This window comes from Meles meles, chromosome 2 (assembly GCF_922984935.1).
Source record: "Meles meles chromosome 2, mMelMel3.1 paternal haplotype, whole genome shotgun sequence".
Lineage (NCBI taxonomy): Eukaryota > Metazoa > Chordata > Mammalia > Carnivora > Mustelidae > Meles > Meles meles.
Window position 1 is genome coordinate 201,915,461 of NC_060067.1, and position 19,628 is coordinate 201,935,088.

General features: G+C 43.8%; 1 protein-coding gene across 1 annotated transcript in view; it reads right to left on the reverse strand.

Annotated features, from left to right (window-relative positions):
- The window catches only part of NEIL3 (nei like DNA glycosylase 3), a 46,683-nt gene extending 27,680 nt beyond the window's left edge, over positions 1–19,003 (reverse strand). The window contains exons 1-2 of the mRNA XM_045997580.1: positions 18,786–19,003; positions 4,380–4,507 (exon numbers count right to left, since the gene is read on the reverse strand). Coding sequence (XP_045853536.1) covers positions 4,380–4,507; positions 18,786–18,941 — 284 coding nt within the window. The 5' untranslated portion in view covers positions 18,942–19,003. The remainder of the gene's footprint in view (positions 1–4,379; positions 4,508–18,785) is intronic.
- Between the last annotated feature and the right edge of the window lie 625 nt (positions 19,004–19,628).

Sequence of the window (19,628 nt, forward strand, 5' to 3'; positions counted from 1 at the left end):
GGGCCATTCTCTATTATATGGCCAGTTGCAGATGCTTCCCGTTCATGGTAGTTTTCTATATGCCTTCAAAAGGGATATAAGAAAGTGTCGGTAACCAAGATCCAGCAAATCTACATCTAGGAATTTATCCTAAGAAAACATCAAAGTGGTAAAAGATACACACTCAAGGACGTAACATCCTTCAGAGTTTTTCCTTAGAGTGAAAAATGGGGGAAAATGCTAATCAGTAGTGATGATATCACGATCTGTGCATATGTAATATAAATTATGTATGAATATATGGTATATGCACAATGTACATTTTATCTATGATATTTACAAAAAACTGTTAAGTATGTCCTCTTTTGGTGGTAATAATTACGGGTGGTATTTATTTTTGCCCTGAGACTTTTGGGAGCTATCAGGTACAGAAGGGAAAGCCAATGAAAAAGGTAAAGATTTCTAGATCTTCTCCAGTTACACATAAAAGCATCACAGTAACTGAAATAGAAAATAAAAATGTCAAAATCTACCATTTTAAAAACTAAAGATGTTTAATTCTTGGCTTGTAGATTACTTTTAATGGTTAGTTTTCTTATTTTCTCTTTCTTTCTCTCCTCCTTCCTTCCTTTCTCCTCTCCTTCACTTAAATTGAGGTATCCTTGACATATAACATGAGTTTCATGTGCACAACATGATTCAATATTTGTAGACATTGCAAAAGGATCACCACAATAAGTCTAGTTAACATCTGTCATCGAACATAGTTACACTCATTTTTTCTTGTGATGAGAACTTGTGGGATGTATTCTCAACTTTCAACTCTGCATACTCACAGTAATGTGAAACACAGCGGGTCCCCTGTGATGTATGTTACATCCCCACGACTTATTTCCTACCTGGAGGTTTCTGCCCTCTGATCATGGTCAGTTTCCTTAAATTGCGGGTGACAGAAACCCAACTCAAACAGGTTTAGGCACTAAGGAGTACTTAGAAGCTCACAGGATCTGCGGGAGGGTTGATGAATCAAGCTGCAGGAAAGGAAGGAAAGCAGCTGGGATCAGGAACAGATGGAAGGAGGAGCTAGAAGCCTTTTCGGATTCTCGGCTTTGCGTAGGCTGCTTTTATTTTCCACCACCTCACAAGCCAAGTAACGCAGCCACCTACAAGTTCTAAGGCCTCACCTCCTAGCTTCCCTACATTACAGAGCCTGACAGTCCCTGGCTGCAGGTGAGGAAGTCTCACGAAGAACCCACACTGACCCAATCGACTCTGTATGACAAAGAAGGTCCCATAAGATCGTGCTAGAGTCAACTCGAACTCTGTGGTCAGTGTGGCCTGATGACCACTTTCAAGAAGGAATGCTGTCCCCAAAAGACAAGCGAGCATGGTGGGCAGACAGGTAGCAGGACTGACTATTCTTCAAGTGTCCGATTTCATTTAGAACCTTTACCACGCTTCCATTTTTCTAACATGGTAATGTGGCAGATCACAAAAACTACGTCTAAGCTGTAAATCCCTTTTACGAGTAGCGTAAAATAGATTCCTTAAAGATTGTTTCACAAACTACGAAGAACTGTCACATTACCTCATGCATAGCCGTTTAGAGGATCAGATCACTTACACCCCAACAAATTTCAAAACTGATAATGTATAAGGCTTCTCTGAAATGACAAAGCCTGTAAAATATTTCAGATATACTTTTGGAATATGATCATCGCAAACCATCAGAGTCATATAAATCACAAATTGGAAATAGCAGAGTGTTTTGGAAAGAGAGACTCATTAAAAAAATATATCTTTTAAATGCGAGTCTGAGACATAACAGCTGGGTTCTTTCTGATGGAAAATGGCAGCTTCTAGGGTGGGTGTGTCTGGGTAAGTAGACGGGTAGGTTCATTCCCACGCCGTACTGGTAATATATACACATACATATGTAGTTATAGTTATACATATAGCCAATATGTATATATACACATATATAGTTAATAGAGGTTATATTTGGGAGTGAGATTATGAATGTATAAATTTATTCTTGCTTGTTCTTTACGTCTCAGTTATCGTTAATGAGTATTTGTTACGTATATAGCCAAAAAATTAAAAATGGTTTGTTTCATTATCGATGACGAGCTTCTTTAAAGTGTTCAGAAGGAGTGCCTGTCTTAGTCACTGCATATCAAATAATTTTTCGTGTTCTATGGCACTGTTAGGATCACTTGAGCACTTTTTTTTTTTAATATTTTATTTATTTATTTGACAGAGAGAAATCACAAGCAGGCAGAGAGGCAGGCAGAGAGAGAGGAGGAAGCAGGCTCCCTGCGGAGCAGAGAGCCTGATGCGGGGCTCGATCCCAGGACCCTGAGATCATGACCTGAGCTGAAGGCAGAGGCTTTAACCCACTGAGCCACCCAGGCGCCCCCACTTGAGCACTTTGATAAATCTTTTCGTAACAGAAAGAGTTGCTCTAATTTGTATCTCTCTGAAGTGTGCGTTTTTGCATGGCAGATTCCCTCATCGAGGGCTTGGTCTGTATCCTCTTTCCACGACAAATGAATCCCAGGAAGATTCATGGCCTGCCCTATAAGATGCATTAAAATCCGGGGCAATTTTAACCGTAAAAAGCTGCACATTACGGGGTAAATACAAGCGAACACTAAGCGTGTTTCCGGCTACGTGCTCGCTAAAATGCAGCCCAGCCTGGTGGATAGCAAGAAGCAGTGAGGGGTGAAGACTAAATGTCTGTCTCATGCTCGCAGACCTGTAACCTCACGCAGTGATCACAATCTGTGACCGAGTCATCCATTCTCTTAAGAAGCGTAGGTTGGGAGTGTGTGTGTGTGTGTGTGTGTGTATTTTCACCTGCTATTAAATTATGGAAGGGGACGCAGTTGATTTTAGGTTGCTCAGTTTGTATTCAAACAGCTGATCGGCCACCGCCCTGGAATTATCACATCAAATAGTCGTTAGGGCTGTGGGAAATTGAAGGGAGGCCAGCCACTGTGCTTCTACCCACGCATACACTGAGACACATACTGCCCACGGAGGGTCCTAGTTCAGTGCGTTTAAGGAAGTGATTGCCCTTGTTTAGAACTTCAGGGAACGTTTACGGACAGCCCTGAACTGAGAAACAAGTCCCCCTTTGCCAGTCTGGTGGAGAACAATTGATAAAAACCTCCATCTCCTCCTACAGACATAAATCCGCACCTAACATCAGAGAATCAATGGCGTATCACTGTTTCCAGCCACCTTCCAGGGACGCCACCGTGTCCTCCTCCAGTCCCAGCAGGGTTTTCCATCACCTGCATCCAGCACCACAGCAGCGCAACGGCAGGAGATCACTCCTGCATGAGCCAGGAAGCACACGCTGACATTACCCTTTCCAGACTGAGAAAAAAACCCACCCAGTGATGCTGTGGTCCAAGGACGGCAGCTGCTGACAACAAAGAGAGAACATTTCAGAGAGAAAGCAATTACATAAACTCAACGTTCTTGAACTGGACGGTAGGTGGGGGGCAGAAAGTAACCATCAATCAGTCACATTAGCTCTCTGCGACCATCAGTCACCTTCGGTTAGAGGCACAGGGCCTAGTACCAGGGCTTCTCCTTCAGGGTGAAATTGTTCAACAGCTTCTAGAAACATTAATAGAGATTTAAGGGAGCACTACCGTTCTTCAAGGATGGCAACACCTTAGGCTAAACTCAGAGAAGACAAGGATTTGGTAGACACGGCCTTCCTCATTTTCCTGCAAAAACTGAAGAGGGGATCATGCTCTGGCAAGTACACACATTTTGACATTCTTATCATTAAGTCAACCAAGGTAAGAGATTGCTTGTCTTTCATTGTCGACACATTCGCGATGACTTTCCATAACCACTGTGGAAGAATGGAGAACCTGGGACTTCTGGGAAAAGTTCTAGAATTCTGTACTTAAGTTTCCAAATTCCATACAAGCCTTCAGAAAAAGAAGGAAGACAGAGAACTATAAAAGTCTAGAGACAGGTTGATACCGAACTGGGAGCTGTTATATTTAAAGAAACTAATGCTGCTAATACAATAAATGCTTGGGGGAAAACACGAGAGAAAGCAGGAGGGGAGAAGGGCGGGGAGAAGAGCGTGTGCGGGATTTGTGAAGAGCCAAGCCAAGCTGTGTTGCTCCACCATCTCTTGGAAGCCCATCTAGTCGATCAGTTTTTCCTAAGAGCAATACACGGATAGCCCTCCAAACAAAGATGACATCGCAACTTATTCATCCTCCGCATCAGATAGGATCTCAACCTCTCATATTAGAACTTAGAACTGGAGTACTTTCTACATGATAATGTGACACCAGGTGAGTTACAAGAAAAGTCTGCACATCCCTAAACAGGGCAGTAAGATGTGTTGTGCAGGTTTATCTTACCGTAAAGCTCTGGGCCCAAAGTACATAAAGAGCTCCTTCCCCAAAGTCTGGACACCACTGTAAACGTATCCATTAAACAGTCTCAAGGGATTCTGGCTGGGATCTTTGTTACTATTCAGTGCAGCAGCCTAGGAGAAAATACACACACACACACACGTAAACACACATACCAACTCTAAACAAAATGATAATTTCATTCTTAAATGTATTTCTATTACTTCATTTCCAGGTGCATCCCAATGATAAGACTAATCTCCAGCAAGTCAAGTAATGTAATCAGCTGTTTGCATACACTTTGTCAAATTACTAAGGAGTCATTTAAAGAGAGAGGCCAAAGAAATTAAGTGGAAAAGAAAGTAATTGGCTCACCATCCAAATGAGTTTCTTCCAGGACCCTAGAGCTCTCCACATATGAAAAGAAAATACAGAAAAATGTTGTGACTGTTTTAAAACCAAAAAAGAGAAGTCTTCCATTTCTAGAAGCATAGCTGAGTTCCCTGAAAGTGCATTCCTATCGAAACAGCTAAAAAATAGTGGATAAAATGAAAACAAAATAGTTTTACCTATAATGACGAACTCAAAAGCGAGAAAGGAACAGTAAGATGTTGAAAAGCAAGTAAAAGGGCGCCTGGGTGGCTCAGTGGGTTAAGCCGCTGCCTTCGGCTCAGGTCATGATCTCGGGGTCCTGGGATCGAGTCCCGCATCAGGCTCTCTGCTCGGCAGGGAGCCTGCTTCCCTCTCTCTCTCTCTACCTGCCTCTCTATCTACTTGTGATCTCTCTCTGTCAAATAAATAAATAAAATCTTAAAAAAAAAAAAAGAAAAGCAAGTAAAAGAGGGAGAGAACACCAAAGAGAAGCAGCTCTCTGAAGCAGACTTCTGTCGGAAAGGCATTTCTGGGCCCCAAGGAAGGAGGCTTCAGTTTTCATGGTCTTGGGGGTGTAGGGCATCAATGGTAAAGACAGGGCTCTCCTGAGTGATGGGATCTAATGTACGACCTGCTCTTCTCCCCCTCCTCAGACCACAATGGCAAGAAAAAAGGAAAAAGAAACCCACGACTTCCTCCCATCCCCGTGCAAAACCAAACAATATATTGTGAGGATTACAGTATAGGTACTAACACTGTAAAGATCGAGGAAGTTATAAACAAAATATCAATCAGCCTTTTTGTGGGGCAGGGAATGAAATGGGACTGAGTTTGGATATTGGTAAGGCTCTTTTTCTGGATGGGCAGTGGGTAACCTGGCGTTCTTTGCATCAATATTTTTCATTCTTGAGAAGTGTTTATAAATATTCTTTAATTTGTAATCAAAATATAATAAAAAATTTAAAACTATCATTATGCCTAGCTATTCTATAAGATATAATAAGTACATATAATTATATTTACACATCAACTCTTAATCTAAGGGAATATCCTCACATACTTCTAACCCTTCTTTCCTTTTTCTCAAATGGACCTATGCATTCCCAGAAGATCCAGGATAAAATCTTGCTGGCGGCGGGGGTGCAGGTAGTGGTGATGGAGACAGGGAGATAATTATAAAACTTTAGACATTGTCTAGAAGCAAATCATAGCTTCCCTTCCACTTATGGTAGAATGATATTCAGTGATTCTCAAACTTTTGGTTCATAGACATCTGTCATTCTAAATAGTTAAGACAATATGTCTACTCTCTTCTTTAGTTTCCTAAATTGGCCCTTGTCAAGAAAAAAAAAAATTACAGTATAGTTCAAAGGAACAGAAGGATAAAAGGTTTTTTTTTTAAAACATCCCCTTCCCCCCCCCCCAAAAAACCCCAAAAAGCAGATTGCAAACAGCTAGGGACTGAATTTTGTCCCTTCCAACACTCATACGTTGAAGCGCTAACCTCCAATGGGACGGTGTTTGAAAACAGAGCCTTCGGGAGGTACTTAAGTTTGCGTGACGTCATAGGGTGGGGGCCGATCCAACAGGATTAGCATCCTTGTAAGAGCCTGAAGAGAGCTCACTCTCTGTCCTGTGTCCTCAGAGGCTGTGCCATGGGAGACGGAAGAGGTGTCTGCGAGCCAGGAAGTCAGCTCGCTCCCAGAAACCAAACTGGCCTGAGCCTTGACCTTGGACTTCTGGCCTCCAGAACTGGGAGAAAATAAATCTCTGTAAGCCTCCCGGGCAACGGCACTTGTCATGTCATGGCGGCCCAGGCAGACTAAGGCCAGAGGAGACACCATTCTTCCACGAAAGTCACGTTCAGTTATGGTTACACTGATGGTAGAATCTCAGAGCTGCCCGACGTCCAGGGGACCAGCCTCACATGTCCCCTCCACATAATAAGAACTGGGAATCAGTCACGTGCTTGGGGGGACCAAGGAACCAACGCACAAGGGATTACAAATGGCAGCCTTCCAGTCCTGCCCAAACCACGAAAAGAACCTGTGGGAGGTTCTAGCAAGAGGCCCTCCAGACATACAGGCCACCGTATGCTCAGAATGTCTGCCTCTGATTCCTTTCCCCTTTCTTGGTTGGACCCCAGGGCCTAGCAGTGATCACCAAGCCCTCACAACAGGCTGGAGGACCCAGTGAAGGAGGAATATACTTGCACGTGTGCCTTGTTTCCCTGAATGAATCTGCGAGAGCCCTGAACTGAGAAGCACCAGGAGTTTTGATGTTTTCCTACCTAACAGAAGACTTCACCTGGCCACAGAGCCAAGTGTAGATTAAGAGGGTGGGTTTCAGTACTGGTTTCCATGACAACCAAGTAGTAGGTACAAAGTTCTTCTAAACCAATCAGGAGGCTTTGAGGATGAGGATATACGGAGCAGACACAGGAGTAGCCTTTGCCTCAGCATAGACTAGGTTTGATACATTTCTGGATCTTAGATTTAAGGCCCTAGCGACATTTTAAAAACCTTCATTTCTAAATTGTTTTCCCCACCACTCCCGTGTCAGCAATCTCTTACCCTCTCCCCACACTGTTTCCTAGCAAGTGGTCTCAGCCTCGCCCTGCAAAGTCCTTCAGCTGCCGTCAGAGTTCCCCGCACTCGCCGATCCATCTGATACCATTTCATACCCACAGCCCCAGCTGCGGCTTCCCTGAGAGGGAATCTGTGTGACCACTGACGCCACAGCGCTTTCATCTCCTTTAGTCCTCCAAGTTTTACAGGTTCATCTAACACTCGGCCTGTCTCCAGAGTGCTGGGAAGGCAATCACACGCAGTCTGTCATGTGTCGGTCCCCTTGGCTGCATGAGAAGGGGGCTGGGGCCTGGAACATTGCCAGTCTAGAGACATAGAGCCCTCAGAGTCTGTTGCCTTGGGAGGAAGTATTGTTCCCTCTTCCAGTCTTGATGCGCATTCCCGGGTGTGCCAGGGGCTCTCAGCCGCGACCCCAGCTTTCTGTGTGGCAGAGCACAGGGGGAGAGCTCGGCATCCTTCCTTCCCTGCACCAAGTGGGGGGAGTGCAGCCACACTGTCCATGTCTCCTGCAACCGGGACCCACTGGCCACGCAGATCCACGCCTTGTGAGGGGCTGGATCTGTGCTCTCTCTCACGTTGGGCCCTAAGCACGCACTGGACTGCGGGAACCCGCTGAGCATGACTTCCCAGCAACCTGGAATCAGGATCAGGCGCTGGTGTCTGGTGTCTTCCAGTGGCACTTAGCTGCCCTTTAGCCTTGGCCACTGTCTTGTTAGAGTCTAGCCTTCCACACAGCCGGACCCCCAGGGAAGAGTGATGGTTTCTCCCAGTACCGCCCTGAAGCTAACCTTGCCCCGCACTAGTTCACCCAATAGGAAAGCGTGGGAATGAGCCGCGCTCCCCCGACCACTTCTCTGTTCCCTGCTCACACCTCCTTTCCTCCACTTTATCCCAGCTTTACCGGGTGTTATCAGGGCTCCTGGCAAAGAGACAGACAAGGTAACCTTGAACTAGGCAGGCTGGCACGACACCTAATAAAGCAGTACATGAGTCCCAGTCATCTCCTGTGAAGTCCGCTCACGTTGCCAAATGAACAGCTTTGAAGAGCACTTGCTCCACTCAGGCTAAACTCACCGTCGTCGACAACAGCCACAGTTCAATCTCCTCATTCTTCACAGGGCTGGGTCTGTCATTTGACGCCCTCTGATAACAACGGTGGAATGTGACATCTGCAAAGAAGTCCCTTGCCATTGAAAATGCACCGTTCATGACTGTTCATTGGATTCATTCATTTTAGAAAGGTTGACTGACCTTCCACTATATATGAGGCTTGTTCTAGATTCTGGGGATGCATCAGCAAGCAAACGAGAACAAAAACCTCCTGCCTTCACAGAGCGTATAGTCTTCCAAGCAGGAGAGAGTAAGTTAATAAACAGAATGACAGTGTGTTGAGCCATTTGGAAAAGAAATTGAGATGAGAAAGAGAGATTGGGATTAGAGGAGGGTGTAGCAGGTTATAATTCTAAAGAGGCACTCATAATCTCATGAAAGAAATGGTATCTGAGCAGGTCTCAAGGGGGTTTTGAGTGAGCCATGACCCACACGTAGGGAACGGGGATGCAAAGGCCCTCCAGGAAAGTGTTTCTGATAACAGCGAGCAGATCAGGATGGCTCACAGGGGAAGGTGTAGACAGATGGGAACCAGACCGCGTGGCCCACAAGGTCCACTCTACAGACTGGCTGCTTCTCGGACACAAATGAAGACGAATTAAAATATGATCTCCGTTACTTTTTAAAATGCTGGGTAGGATTCTGGCTCAGGGGATCAGGGGGCAAGCGATCCAAGAACTCAGAAGAACCACTGCAACGATCCAGACGAGAGAGGAAGGAACTCGGGGCCAATACTGTAGCAGCAGAGGCGAAGAGACTTGGCCAGATTGCTGGACGGATCTTGAAGGTGGAGCAAAGAGCATTTGCCGGCACACACCGCATGTGGGAGGGTTTGGGCCGGAATTACAGCAAAGACAGTAGCGCTGGCAACAGAGATAAAGATTTGGGTGGAGCTGGAGGGGAGGGGAAAGTGAGACTAGTTTTCAGGTAAGTTGAGGTGAGACCTCAAGCAGGCAGTTGGGCGTGAATCTGGAGGTCAGGAAAGAGGTCTAGGCTGCAGATGTCAATGTATCTCGTCATCAGCATTCCAATGGCTTCTAAAGCTTCGAGACTGGATGATGTCACCAGGAGAGTGAGTACAGAACACCAAGAGAAGGGGCCAAGAACGGTGGGCTCGGACCCCGCCATGTCCTGCTGGTGGGGATAGGAGGAGGAATGGGAAACCGTCAGGGAAAGAAGGAGGAGAACAGCACAGGGGAGAAGGCAGCCAGGCAGAAAGGAACAAAACCCAGCCAGGGCGCTGTCCTACAAGCTAAGGAAGAAAAGTTTCGAGGAAAACTGTGTCTGGTACCGTTAATACCTCAAAGTCAGATGAAGACCGAGACCTGACCACTGGATTAAGCCATGCAGAGGTGATCCGTGACAAGAGATTTTGGAGAAGTGACAGGAAGCAAGAGCCTGGCTGAAGTGGATTTAGGAGGCTACAAGAAAAAAGGCATCGGAGGCCCTGAGGCGGTGTGAACACGTGGTGCTGTCCAGGCTAACACAGGGACGCGGTGATGGCTGAGGGGACGTAGAGGCAAGAAGGTTTGTTTGCTTTAAGATGGGACAGCTCAGGAGAGAGAACTGTCATGCAGGGGAGATGATGGCTGAAGTGATGTCTTCACTAGGCGAGGAGAGACAAGCTCAAGGACACATGGGGTGTGTTGGTCTTGACAGGAACATGGACAGTCCGCCTAGAGCATCAGGAAGAAGGCAGCTTATATGGGTACAGACGCTGGTAGGCAGATGTGCTTGTGAAAACTCTCTTCTGGTTGATATGTTTTCTCAGTAAAATGGGAATCAAACTACCAGCTAAGAGGAAGACCCCAGGACCCTGCCTCCTCTATAGGTATATGTAGCACCTAATAATAAGATCCATTTTTGCCAGATTCGGACGTGATTCCCAATAATCATTCACAAGTAGAGGCCAATGGCTTGACATAAATGGTGTCTGTCCTTCCATTCTGGAGACAACAATGTGAAAATGTCGTTAAAACCTCACTGTTTAAGATCACGTTGGGTATCCTTCATTGCTTACATTGACTTAATGCTCGTCAGTGGATGTTTTTAATCTTACTATAAGGAAGTATCCATTTGTATTTGTCTACATAATTGGGCTTACTAGGATCATAACATCCCCTGATTTTTCACTTTATTCTCTGCCTTCTGAAAACCCAGATTGTTTTCTGGGAGGTTTTCCACTCCGTAAGGACTAGTGGTCACTGTTTAGGGGCTAGACTAGACCAACTGTCCCATTATCAAAACATCCGAATTTAACTCAGCAGTAATACCTCCTGGGGTTTTATTGTAATTGGTTATAAAAAATATTTAAGAGCACAATTCATATCACATTTTCTGTGCCACTCATTCTTTGAACCACTCTACAATATACATTTCAGAAGACAGCCATCAAAAGAAACAGTAAAAACCAGGTTAAAAAAACATATGGGTTTTAATAAAAACCACTGCCTTTTTTTTTTTTTTTTTAAATCCAGGTAGTCAGATGCCCCAGAGCTCCAACTAATGTCTATCAAGAAGAGAAATTCAAACCTAGCTTATCCTGATTTCTATCTGAGATTTCCCTCCCAGGGAATGTTGAACAATTCACAAAAGGGGTCTATAAAGTCCTGCCCCAGGACTGTCTGGAACCTCACTGTGGGGAATTTGGTTCCATAGACAGCTTATGGAGAGCACAGCTGAAACATCCTTTATTACCAATGCTAAGGGTTAGGTTAAAAAGTTTTTATACCCAGGATTAATTTCTCAAGGCATCAGAGGCTGTCCTGTTGCAGACACATTGCTGTCAATGATCAGAGATTTTAGACTGTCTAAGAGATCCAACCATGGGAAGTTTGGCTATTTAGCAAAAGAAAGTCTCAGTGGATGGCCCTCCAAAACTTTATGGTTACTGGACCACATATTTAAAACACCAAAGGGGAGTACATGCCCTGATAAATAAATTCTGTTGTGCTTAGGAGGATGAATCCAAAAATATAAAGGCCAATATACTTAAAATGCACGAGACCATTAAATCTCTTAGCACAGCTGTCAGTGAAAAGTGAACTATGTCCTTCTGGCTGAGAGGGCCTCAAAGAGAACCACAAACCAAACCCTTGAAGGTGTACTATAGGTCTTATTTTACTGGTGTTTTACCCTCTTCTCCATGACTAAAAATAACACACGATTTGACACCAAAAAAAGAAAGAAAACAAAAAGACATGTTGAAGAGGTCATGAAACTAACACCTCTCCACATACTGACAAAGAGCATGTTGTGGCCCAACGCCAGTGCGCAGGACAGCACAGAGGCCAGCAGAAGGGCAAGAACCGGAAGGACAGCAGGTGGGGCAAAAGTCGCCGTGGAAACAGACAGACCCACAGCTGTCAAAGGACTTCAGTGCGGCTGAAACCGTTCCAGCTACAGATGCTGCATGACCTTGGCTGGAACACATTTCGGAATTCGTTTTTGAATACTTGATGAGGTGTTTGGGAATTAAAATGAAATGTGAGCATAACCTCTTCCTTGCACACACATATAGATTGCATTTCTCTCTAGTACTAGGATTTCCCCAGCTGGGAGGGCTGGTAATCTTGAGGCTTTCCCCTGCCAGATCCAGCAACTACTATCACGGCACTTTCCATACCGAATGAGTGTTTGACTGTGACTTATGTTTCTCCTCTGATTGCCTCTAAGCTCCATGGGGACAGCGACTATGGTGTTTAACTAATATTGTTGAGAGTTTCACGCAATGCCTGGAGCAAAGTAAAGATGTGTGGGATTAATTAGATCTTTCCTCCTTCACCTTCTAAAACTACACGTGGCTTTAAAACATAGGCTCACTCACAGCATAATGTACATACGTGTCCAGTCACCACGTTGTACACCTAAAACTAATGCAACACTGTGTATCAACTATACTTTAATCATTAAAAAAAAAAAAAAAAAATACAGGCTGTCTCCCCACCTACCATTCCATCCTCGCTTAACTTTTCCATGGATCTCTTGGCAAAAATTTCTACTCTACCATCTGTTTCATCTCCTCTGAAAATCATTAACACCCAGTCTTTTGTTTGTTTTCTTTCTTTCTTTTCTTTCTTTCTTTCTTTCTTTTCTTTAAGATTTATTACTTGAGAGAGAGCATGAGAGGAAGATCATGTGAGCAGGGGGAGGGGCAGAGGGAGAGAGAGAATCCCAAGCAGACTCTTGGAGCCCAACAGGGGGCTTGATCTCATCATCCCAAGATGAGCTGATATCAAGAGTCAGATGCTCAACTGACAGAGCCACCCAGGCACCCCCAGTATCTTGTTTTCTAATGATCTGCAATGGACTGAGGCTTACATATTAGAGGACCACTTTCTCATAAGGACCAAACGCTAGATGGGAGTAAAATACTATACTAACCAGAATATCCCATAAAGTAAACTTTATGAAAAGGTTTAGGAATTCTGTTTAGGAATTCTTCAGGGGAAGGGATTTAGGAAAGGACTGATGTATTTTCAGCAACCACTGTTAGCAAGCCCTGGTTTCTGTTTGAGAAGTGTACTCAGCATTTAAATGGTTGCTTTAAAACACGGATTCTAATGCTTCGCTTGGGTTTTGAGGGTAATGATACATGAAGATCTTTTAATTCAGTTGTCTATCATTTGGGCACTAGACTCACGTTACCTGCTTTCTGGCACACTATCGTTTTTAAAATAATCAGCTCTGGAAACTATACTTAGGACCTAAAAAAAATTTTCAACTTATGACTGACCATCTCAAGCACTTGCTTATATTTTTAGTCTTTTTTAAAAAATTCCATTTTAGAAGGAAATTCTTGTATACCCATGATGGTTTGTTCCATTTATTTTGAGAGAACTGTGTACGAACTGGCCAAGGCTTTTGAAATAAACCTAAGATTTGCAAGATATTCACTTGTCCTACAGTAGAATCTGGGGTTATCACCTCTTTGTATGAGCTCTAGCTGCCTAGACAAATTCAAAAATTAATTTCCACAAGCCTATTATCTTTGTTATAACTATACACAAATGCCCAATATAGGCTTGACTTCCTCACACTGACCCTTACAATTCTGTTACTGTGTGATTTGAACATTTCCTCCTCTACCCCCTGAAATAGACATGAAAATCTTCTATGCCACAATTTTAAGTATGATTGAGAAGGGTTCACCTTCCCATTTTCAAGTGGCTTAATAATATGAAATTGTCAAAACAACATATATCTTCAGAGGCAGCACATGATTTATTGTGCTGATTACCATTTATCCTGCCTATTCAAGGGTGAACAAGGAAGATGAACTTTTCAGAACAGAGCAAGACTTTTCTGTAGATAAATGTTTCAATTCTAGTGCCACTATATATTTTCCCCACAGAGAAAAGAAAATATCACATTTACTTTCATAGTCTCTCCTCCTTTTTTGCCACATGCCTCTTTCTCCCCTAATACAACAACACTTTGCTTAATCAGAGGTCACTTACCTACCAATTTAAACCATCAAAGAACCTAATTTTAAAACGGTCTCTAAGCACCCAAAGAGAGGTCTTTAGGTTCATACATCAAAACATATTCCACAGTTTTTTAAAGAGCAAAGCCTTCAAGCATTTACCCAGAGGCTAAGTGCTTTGTACATAATTTGAGGGCACCAAATGATTGCAAACCCTTCATTAAGGAAAAGAACGCTCCTCCAGTATATGGGTCTGGCAAGAAAGCCCTATCTGGGAGAAAACAGAGCAAATAATTACCAGGACATTTACTTTGCTAGACACTAAGCTAAGAGTTTCATGCATCTTCTAATCTAATCCTGACCAAATCAGCAAAGATGTGAGTGTATCATCTCTATAGGAGAAAGTAACAATAGAGCCAGAATTCAAAATCAAGATGGTCAGGTGCTCTTTTTTCTACATCAAACCAAAAACTTTGCTGCTGGATTAAAAGCTACAGTGGCCATGAAAAAAAATCACCTTCCTTAGTCTCCTCATCTGTAAGATTGTTACCTGTTCTCCATTACCCTTTGTTCCATGATTCCATGTAAGGCTGAATGCTGATAATGACGACCCGCAGTCACTAAGGTGAGTCCATTATCAGTATGCGTTTAAAAAGGTAAGGGATCATATAATGCATGTTCTGGATCATGGTATCTCCCCTGCCAGGTTAGTATCATATTGCACGTCCTATAAAATTATAAAACCCCTTTGTATTGAAAGGCATAACCTTCCTTTAGCTAGAAAATGAATCTCTGTGGATTATCTCATCCCTTCATACAATGGCACTAAAATGAGCAATGATTTCTTTCTTCCCCACTATGAACAAGAGGAAGAAAGGAGGAAATCTTTTATTGTGTGGCTTCATTATTTTCTGGTGGTAGGAACTGTCACATAACATACATAACAAAATACACACACTCATAACGAAAGAGTCCTGACTGAATTTAGTTTTAAATCCTTAATCATTTTGGGCTATTCAAAACTCTTCTGTTCTCCATCCATTTAAAACATTTATTAAGTGCCTACTCTCTTCAGGACACTGTGAAGGACACAAAAAGATGAGAAAGCATTGTTATCATATTGAATACATGTATCAAATCTTAAGGAGGTATAGAACAGCGGGAGTCTCATGTTTCAAATGAAAGGAATGCTTATAAATAAACTGTTTCATATCCCGTTTGGTGAAAAGGAGATTGAAAACATATGCAGATTACACACTGACTCCCCTGAAACATTGTATCTACCCAACAATTAAAATTGGAGGACTGGTTCTTAGCAGCTCATCAACCAGAAATGTTCATTGATATTCCAATACTGTTTCTTACCATAAGGTTCCACGAACTCCAGCAGAGTTTTATGCAATGTGCTTACACAGTGGCATAATTTTATGCTGACAAGACAGTGGATCAAAATTCAGAAAAAGAATATAATGCATACATGACTAGCAGATGCTGAGATCTCGGACGGGTAGGCTTCTTCAAAACGAGGATCAATTGTCACAAGGAGACCCACATTAAAGCGTGTTCTCTCTGAACTCCAAACTGAAGCCAAAAAAGCAAGGAATACTATCTGATACACTAACAGGTTCATTAATGGCAGCAGCCACGAAGGTGGGGGGTTTTCTGGTTGGTTTTTCAGTACAGTGATTACCTGAATTATTTTAAATGCCCACTAACTATTTATTTAACTCTCCTTTGTATTGTTTTTCCATGTTCAGTGCAATATAAAGAATATAGTATGCAGTTGTTAACTTATTTTTAAACTCTGCCTTGTGGAAACTAGCGACTTCAAGCCAGCAGCAGAAACATTCAAACAGCTTTAACTCCCTACCATAAATGCCCGGGAAACACGGGATCATCTGTTACAGTAATGACCATATTGGAGATCAGTAACAACCTACCACATTTTTTTTTTTTTTATTTGACAGAGAGAAATCACAACTAAGCAGAGAGGCAGGCAGAGAGAGAGGAGGAAGCAGGCACCCCACGGAGCAGAGAGCCCGATGTGGGGCTCGATCCCAGGACGCTGGGATCATGACCTGAGCTGAAGGCAGAGGCTTTAACCTACTGAGCCACCCAGGTGCCCCAACCTACCACATTTTGATTAAATTTACTATAGATCCAGCAACCCTCTAAAATGCAAAAGGCCTTTTCTGTTTACAAAGATTATTATTATGGTTATTATTATTGTTATTTGGTCAAAGACCCAGCAAGCGAAACCATGGCAAAATATTTACAATTTTCCCAATAACCACAAAGAGATTACTATTAATTCCACATTGATTTTCAAATCCAGTTCCCATAAAATCAGATTCCTGATCCCAATCATAAAGACATATTCCAATTTTTAATACCTCTTTACGTCAAGGTATTAAACAGAACAGTTTTAAGGGCAGGCCTTTTTTATTTAAGTGTTATAGCTTACTTAGCACTACTTCCGAGGGATGTTAACAATTGCCTAACAATTAATGAAGCATTTGCGTTCTGTTATCAGGTTGCAGTCTCTTGCACAATCTGAACAGAGGATTTTAAGTCCTTAGAAGAGAATTCTCAGCGAAAGGAAACTGATAATTGAACAAAACTACAAATGGTGGGTAGATATAACCAAAAAACCAAGATCTCACTAACCTAGTTAATAATCACTACTATCTAAGGCAATGTGGTGTTTCTGCTTCTGAATTAGCCACTTTCCCACTGAATCTTTTAAAACTGAGAAAAGCTGTAGTTAAGAGAATAGGCTTTGGATTCCAAAAGAGGGAATTTTACCCCCTTTACCCCTGGTTCAACCACTTGCTAGTCCTGTGATCTTGGGCAACTTAAACTCCCTCTGGACCTCCCATTCCTCAACAGTGGAATCACAGGGTTATTTTTTCTTCCAGCTACATGAAGTGTAAAAGTTTTTCAAATGCACTTAATGCCTTGCCACCAGAGATAACCACAACAAACTTCAAGGAAACATTCCGGCTCTTTTGGCCTAAATACCGAGGTGATATTTATCTAAGACATTAAGTTGCATTCTCACAGCAGGAAGTTTCTCTCATTCATCTGTGCATCCCCAGGAGCTAGCATAAAACCCGACACAAAACACAGGACTGTTGAATGATGTAAATCATGATACCCATACACATATTCAGGCCCTATCCATTTCTGAGCCCTCGCTGCCTTTGCCTTGGAAATAGCAACTTGGTCCCCTCTTCACCTCCACGGCCAGCCCTCCCCCCTGGATTCCCGCAGCCCTCTCCTAAGTCAGGGTGCAGTATCTACTTTGGCTTTCCCCCAGTCTTTTATTTTTCCTTGTCAAGAGAGAGTGACCTTTCCAAAGTGTGAGTGGATCTCACTACACTTTGAAGACCCCTCTCCCCCATGACTTGTAAGATAAATACGAAGTCCCTAACCAGGTCTACAAAGATCTCCATGGTCTGGCTCCAGCCCAGCAACCTCAAACCACCTACCTTCCAGCCCATTCTCTGTTTTCCGTCACACTGCTTTTCTCTCAGTCCTTCAAACACTTGAAGCTTTCTTCCTTTGCAAATGCTCTGCCTAACGTGTTCTGCCTGCTAACACCCCCCCCCCCAGGTGTTGCTCATTCCTTCTTCCCCCTTCTTACCTCAGTTTAATTGTCAGCCAAGCCTCTCCTGACCTCCCTGAGTCCTTACAGAACCCTGTTCTGTACCTGAACCCTGCTCAGAGAATTTATCTATTTATATTTATGTTCTTAATGATTGCCCATGTACCTTCCCAACTCTAATGCAGGCTCCACAGGGGAAGTGTCTGTTTTGCTCCCCAGGCAACTTGAGGATTCAAAATTTTGTGGAGTGCGTGATTTTTTTAATAAACATTAAATATTCTAAGAGAACACTCAAGATCCAGCCCAGTGGTACCCTGACCTGATTTTGAGAAACACCACAGTAAAAGCATAGGTGCAGAGCACTTAACGACGTAGAGAGTTAAAACAAATAAAACACAATGGCAGTTGGCAGAAGATGCAAAACTTATTCTCGTCCAAGTTTGAAAAGTAAAATTTTCTCAGACTTAGAGCCTCATTTCTTTCAAGTTGTAAGCATATGCTAATTTCATAGCAAGCCGCTTTTTCTTCCTGGACCAAAGGCTATGAGCGAGTTTTGCAGGGGAAATTAAGTACAGCACGAGATTGCATGCATCCATGAAATACAATCATCCACACATCTAAAGGGCTTTTAAGGCATGATGGCTTAATCAAAGTATTTTTAGTACAAGTCCTAAATTCTTAACAAATGCATATCACACCATCTGCAATGAATGCCTTGAGTGGTCAGAAGCTGTGCTACAATTTATTTTCAGAAAAAAGAAATTCACTTAAGGGAAGCAGAGCTGGGTTCCATAGCCCCTTCATTAGATGGCACTATTAAGTTGAGTGGGAAGGTCAGTGCTCAATTTTCTGTGTGCAGTTTTAGAATTACATGTTCGTTGTGCTACACTTACCAACTGCAGAATAGTAGGCAGGCGAGATGCTGAAAGCTCATTGTCTTAAAAATGTGAAGAAAAAAATGGGGGAGCTCTGATAATATTAAGAGCAGAAAACGCGCCTAGAGACGCAAGGAGACCATCTTTTGCTGGGTTACAGCAAGTTAAGCAACGTGATTTGTAATAAGACACCTTTGACCAGCTCTCGCCTGGGCATGTCTCTCTGGCAGCCTGTGCTCAGCCGTCCAGGCCCGTCTAACTACACAGGCGCGCGAGCACTGACTCGTCCCTCTCACAAATTAACGTAGGGAAACGCTAAGCCCCAGGGAGCCTGTTCCAGAGCAAAGAGATGACATTTGGGGCCCTGGAAACCTAACGGGGTCTTCATTCCACTGTCCCCCGCTGACCCCATAGCAGATTACATTAAGGGCTCACCTGGGAAGAGACCGCGGCCAGCGAGGTTGCGCGAGGCAAGACCTGGGCTCCCAGGCTCTGCAGGGCGCTTCCCCGCACGTCCGTCACCGCCTGGCCCGGGCGCACTCTCGCCCGAATTTTCTCTCCATTTAGAGTACATCCGGGTCCTTCCACCATCTCCCGGCCGGGGCTGTGGCTCGCTGGGTGCAGACCCCGCGGAGAAAGCCGTTGTGTGGGTATCTGCGTGGAGAGGGAGTTCAAATCTCCCGCGCTTCCTGCGCCGCGTAGCCCCCAGGCCCCGCCCAGTTGGGGCCCGCCTGGCCCCGCCCAGCCCAGGCCGGCCTGGCCCCGCCCAACTCGGGCCCCGCCCGGTCCTGCCCCAGCCCCTCCCAGTGAGGTCCGCCTGGCCCCGCCCCAACCCGCCCACAGTGCGTGGAGCCCAGCGAACCCCGCTAAACTGTAAGGGCCCAGGCAATTGGGACCTCAGAAACTCAAACCTTTTGCTCAGAGGTTTTGCTCTTGTCCTTGAACTACTCAGTACACGTCCATTTTGTGATGTTGTCCTCTTATTCTGCCCTAAAATTCAAAGTCGTCTCAGTCTCGGCAGGCTTTGGTTCTTGTATGCCCTATTCAGAAGTGGGTAAGGCAGAGGGGGACTCAGAAGAGTGTTTAGAACAAGCAACGTATATATTTTCTCCTGTGGAGTTAGCATATTTTCGTAAATGTGGCTTTATATGCCAAATATATTTTAGTCTCTGTATTAAAAACCCTTCCATTTTTTGAGAGAGCTGAGCTAAGTGAGCTCTACCCAAATTCATCAACCATTCTTTCATGGGATGCCCCAGATGAATGCTATTTGAAATT